General features: G+C 33.6%; 1 protein-coding gene across 1 annotated transcript in view; it reads right to left on the bottom strand.

Annotated features, from left to right (window-relative positions):
- LOC117124111 overlaps nt 1–6,038 on the bottom strand; it is an 8,651-nt gene extending 2,613 nt beyond the window's left edge. The window contains exons 1-3 of the mRNA XM_033270249.1: nt 5,936–6,038; nt 4,043–4,105; nt 2,693–2,907 (exon numbers count right to left, since the gene is read on the bottom strand). Coding sequence (XP_033126140.1) covers nt 2,693–2,907; nt 4,043–4,105; nt 5,936–6,038 — 381 coding nt within the window. The remainder of the gene's footprint in view (nt 1–2,692; nt 2,908–4,042; nt 4,106–5,935) is intronic.
- Nucleotides 6,039–9,402: the final 3,364 nt, after the last annotated feature.

The raw sequence follows: 9,402 nt of genomic DNA on the forward strand, positions 1-9,402 counted from the left end.
TATATATAGCTAGATTGTATAAAGTGAGAATTTCATGCAAGCATGATAGGAAACAATAGGCTAGATGAGATTAGAATAAACAGCCTAAACAAGTAAACAGGATCAAGAAGGCCAAAACTAAACTTTAGAGGCAAGCCTCAATAAATAAGCCAAATGATTTATCCAGAATAAATTGAAATGCCATTGGTTTAATTTAGTGTACTGGGAGAACGTTCCTAATATTGAGTCCAAATGGTGAGGTTGTTTTAAGTAAAAGTTTCCAGTGATTCTCTTTATCTTTGCGATTTTTGTCGCTCCAATTGGCATTATGGTCAATTTCAATCACTCTGAAATTTGAAATTGAATGACCAGCTAAATTGAAATGTTCGGCTACTGGTTGATCAAGCCTAGATGTTCTGATAGCTGATCTATGTTGTGTCATTCTCATACGGAGAGTGTTTTTTGTTTCTCCGACATATTGTTACCACAAATATTACAATATATGAGATAAATGAGATTTTTGGTGAGGCAATTAATTGATTGCCTTATCCGAAATATGTGGTTTGTTTGGTTGCTCTTGAATGATTGTGTAGAATCAAGCAAGGAGCATGTTTTGCATGATGATCAACAAAGATGTCTACCAAAATTACGGTTGTCGCAAGAGTTAGTTTGCCTCTTGAATTTTGATCGTACTAATATATCACGAAGGTTAGGTGGTCTGCGATAGGCTATGAACGGTGTATCCGGAAAAACAGACCTAAGACGTTCTGTGGTCTGTTGAATGGGCATATGTTTCTGAAATATAGCCCTTAGTGGTAGTAATCTAGGGTGATAAGTAGTGACCAGTGGCACTCTGGTCGATCGTTGACGTGGTTTGTACTTCAGTGTTTGAGCACTAGGTATGTCCTTTGCTTTTTTTTTTTTATAGCATTTTCAATGGGTCCTCGATGATAATTTCTATTCCGGAGATGTCCGGATAGTTCTTCTGTTCGATTCTGAAAATCTATATCTGAAGAACAAATGCCTCTCATGCGCAATGCTTGGCTGTACGGAATGTTTTTTTTTTGTACAGTGCGGGGGGTTCATATATATATATATAATATATGAAAATGATATTTAGATGTCTATTCGATATTTTTGCCTTCATACCATTACTTGAATGTGATATTTAATTTATGTCTAAGTTACCTGTATACTTTTCTAATTTTTCTTGATGTTTCTTTATTTTTTTTTTACTTTCTCCATTATATTAATTTTCTGTTCTTTTTTATTTCTTTTCCCTTTCCAGTTTTTTTTTCCTTTCCGTTCTTTGTTTTCTTTTCATTAATTTTTTCCCATTTTTTCCCTTTCAATATTTACATATGTTTTTATATATCTTTTGAAAATGATAGTTAGCCATCTCATAGACATGAGGTCTATTCAATATTAGTGTCTTCACACCATTTATTTGAATATTTGATTTATGTTTACATAATTTTATTTATGATAAAACTAGCTTTAATATAAACAATATCTGCATCTATCTCTCTCCCTCTGCACTTGCTCTCATAACATACAAAGCAGTTATTTACTCTTTTTTTTTTACTTTCATTACTTTCGATTGATTACCAATTTGAAAACTTAACTGTTTTCTATTAATGTCTTTAATTTCCATTTCTTTTATGTACCTTTTCTTAATTGGCAATCATTCTGAAATCAACGTGGCAGTCGCCGGACTTTTTTCTAGATGGTATTACTTTATTCCATAGGCAGGTCCCATTATGAGATGTTCGATAATTACATAATATCCCTATTTGTACATATACACAATCTAGATTCACAGTGCTGGTACTTTACATATATGTGAATATGAAAAAAATATATTTTTGGGGGCCATATTAAATTTCAAGATGGCAGCCATTTTGAAATTTAATATGTTGGTCTTTTCTTTTCCATTTCTGATGGTTGCATGGTAGTTCCTGATATCGAAAACATGGGCAACGGTCTTTGATTGATAGGTGTTGATGATATGAATATTGACAAAAATATCATTAATTTGGCGGCCATCTTGAAATCCACTATGGCGGCGCCATCTTACATAATTTCTGATAATTGCATGACACTCCCTGATATAGAAAACATGGGTAATGTAATTGGCAATGACATGTGCTGTAGATATGAATATGTTAGCTAAATTCAAATATTTTGGCGGCCATAATGGATTTCAAGATGGTGGCCCTTTGGAGGCGTTATTTTCGGGGGTCTTTTTTTTTTTTAATGATCTTTAGGTGTTATAGTATCACTGTGAGAAGTTTCATGTTTTTTTCCAGAAGTGCACGATTCTACCTGAAATTCAACTTTAGCTGCTCTACTATACATACGTCATTTCTAATACCTTTTCTATGAGACGCCAACTAGGTAAATTTTAATTTAAAATATGCATAGTAATACTAAATGTCGCTGTTTTCGTTATTCTGTAGAAACAGGGAGATCATAAAAACATATTTTTGAAATTTTGAGGGTATTAGACTAATTCCTTAATACCCCTCCGCTACGCCCCTGATTATATAGGCCTATATATTTATTATATTAGATTTATACTTGATTTGATTTGAATATAATATGTATATATATATATATTTATATATAATATGTGTGTATGAGCGAATATGAATAAATACTGACGGAAAATTCCACTGGTGTGTGTGTGTGTGTTTGTGAATTATTGGCTTACAAGAAGATGGTTGACATCCACCATTTCACCGGGCAGTGTTGCATTCCTTGATTCAAATAGAGTTTCTCTGTGAAGGTCATCCTTCTCAGATGACCAAATTACATCGAATGTGACATTTTGATATTCAGGATACTCGAACACACACAGCAGATAAAACCCACTGTACGTCTCCTCTAGATACAACAACGGCTGCTTATACATTTTCGGAGGCTGGGCTTTTAAACATAAAAATTATACTTATTACAATACATTGCAAAACTGTATGAATCTTTCCGTTTAGGGCGAAAATTTACATACAGTACAACCATTATTAAGGAGACACCTTTGTGCCCTTAATAGCAATGTCCTCTGAAGAAGGGTACCCCAATTAATAAGCAAAAACGTGAAATTGTCCCTTTACTATTTTATCATCTAATTAAAACTACAAAATGTTGTATAGGTCTATGTTTCCGATACTTCATATTTCTAGATCTGAGTGTTTTATTGATAGTAAAATATTGAGCTTTTTATTGAATGTAGAAGACAGAATAGCATGAATAGAGTAACGACTTAAGTAGAAGTCTATGTGCAGCTGAACGGTATACATTATTATTATTATTATTATTATTATTATTATTATTATTATTATTATTATTATTATTATTATCTATGGTCACTATGAGACAAGGCTTGCCTTTTAGCGCCTCGAGGTTGTGTCAACGTGAGGCACTATATAAATCCAGAATTAAAATTATTATAATTTATTCTAATTGTGATTCCAACAATGGCCTTTACTATTGTTTTCCATTCCTCTCATTAAAATTGTTTCCATGTAATTGTTGAATAAAGTTGAAATTTGATAAGTTGAATTGGAAAAAAAGGCGCAACGGAATCATAGTATCATTTAAAGCTTCCTTCCTACTGGAACGAAAGGTGCTTGTTCTCGGCTCGCAAGAATAAATTGGGAGAAAAAATAACATAAATAAATAGAACATAAAATAAAAACATGAGCGGATAAACAGCAGTTTGTGCCATGGCATTTTGATACAATAATAATAATAAAAAAACTGTCCCCTTAATACGGGTTAAATTTGATTGACCAGTTTGACTTAAGTGTTAGAAGATATTTTCCCTCTTTCACGGAAAAGTGTCCCTTTAGTAGAGGTGTCCCCTGAATAAGGGTATCCCAAAAGAGGGTTTTTACTGTATTAAAAAAAATCTTACTACATTAGACAGTCTTTCTTAAAAGTATTAGTTTGCAATGCTTAGGAGCAAAACTGCTACATTAGATGTCTAATATCAATGTTTTTGTTTCAACTAATATTACAATCTGGACACAATTTTCAAAAGTGACACATAAAGTAAAATTACCAAAACAATTCGGAGTGTATCCATTCAGAGAGGTTGTTCCCGATGGGCAAGGTGATTCTTCGCCTAAAATCAAGATAAATTGTATAGGTTATAATACAATTTAAATTTTATTTGCTAATCTGTTATTTTGGTTTCTTCTTTACACTAGGTATCATGTTCAGTAAATATCTGTTCTTCTATATTACCTAGTTTTGCTTTAATAACTAAGGCTACGTTCAGAATAGAAAATAAGCCAAGCCTACGTTGAGCCTGCCCGGCTTAATTTAAGTCTAGCTTAAATTTGCTGGGCGTTCAGACTAGCGGGATTAGCCAGGCGAGTATTTGTTGTAGCTAAGAAACGAGTTTCGAAAAAATGCGCTTAAAACGTACGCTCGATCACATAACACGTAATAACATCATTTTTTTTAACCTGAAGTCAACGCAAGACCCCTGCAACGAATAAATCCCAGGCTAGAAAAGTTAAACACGGTGGCACGCCCAGGCTAGTTACTATAGGAGCACAGCCCGGGTTGAAATAAGTCACCTGGTTCAGACTGGCACATGGATAATCCAGTAAGTTGAGCCGGGTTTTTCAACCTAGTCTGAACTCGGCCTAAGGCTCATAATGAGACTCAGGGAGTGGGGAGTCGTGAAATGAAATTCTACTGTCAAATTAATTGAACACAAGACCTTGAGATTGGAAGGCAAGCATCTTAACCACTCAGATTTTCATAACATACTGTACACCTCTATTAAGTTTAACGTGATTGATAGAATAATAAATTAAATAGTGCTTTGAGAAATATTTTTGTCCCCACCGTTGGTTCCTCTTGTTCTTAGACCTGCTTAGCTATGAGCAATTAAAATCAGATTTTAAAAAGTAGTGAATAAAGGATATTTTTTCTAAAACTACTGTCTATATAAAATAAATTAATATTTATTGATTATATCAACTAAATCAAGTAACTTCAATGTGAAAATAATAATTTGATTTTAAAATAAGCGCTATCATATCACCTAAACTATTGTTGGTGTAGTTCAACTACTGATTATGGAAGCAATTTTTTATGTCAACTTTAGCATCGAACATAATGTATTTATAAGCAATCTGTTCTACTAATTTATGCCAATTTCATATCAATTGTTGTATCACTAAAAGTTGATTAACATTACTAGTAGTCTTTTGAGAGTACGAGGCCATTTTTTTTCTGCTTCAGTTCTCGGACACCTCTTAACAATTGTTTTACCTATTTACATCAAACAAACACCCTGATTCAGTTCTCGGGCACCCTCATCATCAAACTTTAATTTTCGTCCAGATGACATATATTTGATATCTAAAGATATATAATATATAGAGTTATTTTCACTTTTACCTACTTATCGAGGGTAATGGTTCCTTCTATTATTTGGTTTATAATTGTGTTCATGCGCATACGCATATTCAGTATTAGATTTTACATGAGTTGTGTGACTTTTATATTTTAAAACTTGTTTCAATCTAGCTTTTAATTCTTTACGTCTCTCAACAGGATCTTCAGATAATGTTTTTTCCCATTAAATTCACACAAACCTACATATGGAATAATACGTTCCTTGTTTTTTGATTTACCCATATTTTTTTTAGTTTTAGATATAATTTTTAACCCGAAAATTAATTTTTTTTTTGTCCAATAGCGAAAGTATGAACACCATCTTCTGCTATGATACGTTTATCATCATTTGCAGACAGAGCTATTTTATTAACGGTTTCGGTATATATCTCATGTTTATGAGATCTAAAAACATTCATTTTTCTAAAGATGGTAAGAGGCTCCTCTTGAAAAAACCTTGCTTCCGCGAATGCAAACAGACAATCTTTATAGTCATCAAAAGTTATCTCTTTTTCAACAACCGATTTCTTAATACCCTTACATTTTTTATCTTCATCTCCATCGTGTATTTTTAAGGAATATAGTTTCGACCTCAACCCAACAAACGACTTAATAATCTTTCCACCAGCTTCATCCTTAAACATATCTAGAACATTTTTATTTACACATGTAGGTATCCCAGATGGATGTCCTCCACCATAGTTTTAAGTATCGAAGTTAGCTTAAACATCATTTCGATATATCTTTGTAAAAATCCTTAGTTTCAAGTTCATACATAAATGAATCTGTATCGGTGAATAACAACTTTGCCTTATCTCAATATTTAGGTTTGATATAGTTATAATGAAAATCGTACATATGATTTTTACTTAGATCCAAGATAGAGAAACCAAGGTATATAGGTTTATCGAAAACCATTTCAGTTTTAAGCATATGTATTAGCTACAAGATCATCATTAAACTTAGTTATATGATCAGAATTAGGTTTCTGCGTATGTTTCTTGGCAGACTCCTCATTATAAGCCAACTTGATATCGACTCTATTACGTATATTCTTCATCGTCTTCCCAAAGACAGAGTTGTTCATCAACTTGAAGAAATCTTTCTCTAAGTCATTTTCGCTTGTGATCACAATTTATTATTGAGATCGATATATTTCATCAATGGAGATTCCTAAAAAGCGATGACTCGATGTATTTTAGTTAAGTTAATTTTAGTTAATTTTAAACCTAGACTAAGATATAATTTTAATGTTTCATGTTGAACGACGTAATTACTTTTATCCTTCAGATTAGGAATTAGTTTCTCTGCATTCTTCCTAGAAAGTCTTTCTGGAGGTAATGGATATTCGTTATGATAATCGTATAGTTCCTTAGGATATTCCAGATCGACTTCTAGGATACATGGATTACTTTTTTTTCAAAATCATCAACCCATTTGAAATCATGAGTAGGAAGCGGTTGACTCATACGTTATATGAGTATTTCAAGAGCGGTGTTGATAGCACCAATCAATATATACAAAGTGGATTTGGGTCCATGAGACAGGGGATATCCAATCTTTTTCCCAACGGTCTAATGTTTGAGAAGCAAGTTCGAGAGGTTATTGAGAAGGAGGAGGGAATAATAACTCAACACAGAAACACACGGTCTAAGAAAAACAAGGCTAGAGAAAATAAAATTCTTAAGGTAAGGAATGGAAAAAGAGAGAAAAGAAGAGAAAGGCATCCGCTAAACGAATGATGGAAAAACATTTGGCTGCTGAGCGACGTAGATTAGATAGGCAAGATTAGATTATGAATAGAGGAGTTAGACGGAAGGAAAGGATAAGACAGAGTCGAATAAGGGAGGAATTGGAGGATAGCGTTGTTACGGAGGGAGCGTTGAACGGATTTATGCAAGATGTTAAAATTCGCGGGCGGTCTAGGGTTGATCTTTCCACCTATCTCAAATTTACAAGCCCAGGATGGATTATTATATTTTTTTTAACAGGTGAGTAATAATTTGTATTATAATATATATATCGTGGTCGAGGTTGGCCCTCCTGTTAGATTTTTGACCAAGTAAACCACAGACTCCCTGCTGCTCAGGTCAAGAAACTGACTTGACATAGGCCTAGCAAGCCTGATTAGGGTCGACGAAATAAATCTAGGCACTTTTTATCCAACTCTATAATATTTTTAGGTAAAGGTAGAAACTTGCTATTATATTCATACCCAATTTTTTCCAGTACCCTAGCCAATACGTATTGAAAGTTGGGAAAGTTTTTCGCTTTATATTTTTCAATGTAAGCTTCGTGAAAAAGTCTAAATTCTTTTTTAATTTCATCAATATAGGATTCGAGACCTTCGTCCACATCCTTATTTGAGTATAGACCATATATTATTAGTATACCTAACCTTGTAATTTAACTTTTTAAGGGTATACTGAACTGAACTGAGGGTGGCAAGACCGTTAAATTTTCCCTAACCGTATCTACATCGACTTTAACTTTGTCTTTTCTTGTAAATACCAGACTAGCTTTACCCATATATTCATCGATGCTATTTTCGAATCGTTTAGAAATGTCGTAGGCGTTATTAACTCTTTTAGTATAATGGTTAGAATCAGTAGTAACCGAAGGCCTATGTTGTTGTATAGTACTACAATTTATGCATACCCACTCGCATTCGTTCATTTCAAAGGGGGGTTCCAGGCAACAAAATGGTTTCTTAGAATTAGCTTTTTCCTCGGGTGGGATTAAATCACTAACGTTTGAAAACAATTCCCATTCCAACATTAAAACTTCATAGTATTTAGTTTTTATTTCCTTTATCAGCGATTCGTTTGTGAGCCGTAGGAACAAGTCTCTTTGTTTTCACATCTCAGACGTTTGTGTAACCTTATTGCATTCATTTTTTAATAATATATAAAAAATGATTACTTAAATCGGTGGCAATTCAGAGTTAGGGGGTATTCTAATTAGTTCTTCACGTACGAAAGATCTAGTCAACGCAGGTGAATCCCTTTGTTTCTGTTTGAAAGGTCTTTGTATTAAATGATAAATTACAGGTTGGTATTTTTTAATCCACACGTCTTTTATTTCGTATGTGTTAGCGGACGATATTGGATCGGTGGCTCTTATGTCTATCTCTCGTGGCTCTATATACTTATAATGTTCGCCTTGTAAATACAAATATCTCACTACACTGCTTTTATCTAGAACGGGTTCTTGGTAACCTACAGGTCTGTGATAGGCTGAAGAAGGCTTCTGATACACCATGCTAGCGTAATAGCCTTGCTTGGAGTTAATGTAGCCCCTTCGCTATCGGATATTAATCTTCGTGATTTAAAGTATTCACTATTATAGGTAAATTTTTCTTCCACTCTCTAACCCATTCACTTACCGGTAAAAACAACTCCTTTTTCTGCTGGTCCTTGTATAGCCTTTCAGCCAACGTCCTGTTAAACCGCTCAACCACCCCCTGGGTCCTGTGTACGTTCTTTTCGCCTATTCTTATAAATACATTATTTTCCTCTATAAGCTTTTTGGTCTCAACCTTAAATTATTTTCTTCCAACTACCTGTAATATTTTTCGAAAGTTCAAAGGTGTTTTTTCGTAAATGTCCTCGAAAGCTTTTAATTTTAGCAACTGTTTTCGCATCTCTAAATTGGAGTTCTTCAGCAGCTTTGTACCTAGAACTTACATCGATAACCGTTAATGCATATTTATAGGGTTTTCATCGATAGTTTTTCTCTCTCTCAAGTCCTTATCTTTTGGTAAATATAATATATAAGCCTGATGAATCTCGTTTGTAGTTAAAGTCTCAAATCCGCCAGCTCTAGGCCTAGGTTTGTAGTCAGGTCTGGGGATGTATATCTGCCAAAATACTTGTTAAGAAAAGAAAATCCTTGGCTTCCTTCTCGTTAACTTTAGCTTCTTGAGCAAGCCTATCTATTGCTACTTTACCCTTCCATTTGTTCTGAGGTTTCTAATATATTTTTTCTCAACCGATTCATTTTCTCTTT

The sequence above is a fragment of the Anneissia japonica genome, unplaced genomic scaffold (genome assembly GCF_011630105.1).
Source record: "Anneissia japonica isolate Jap-2015-1 unplaced genomic scaffold, ASM1163010v1 scaffold2996_len279161_cov141, whole genome shotgun sequence".
NCBI lineage: Eukaryota > Metazoa > Echinodermata > Crinoidea > Comatulida > Comatulidae > Anneissia > Anneissia japonica.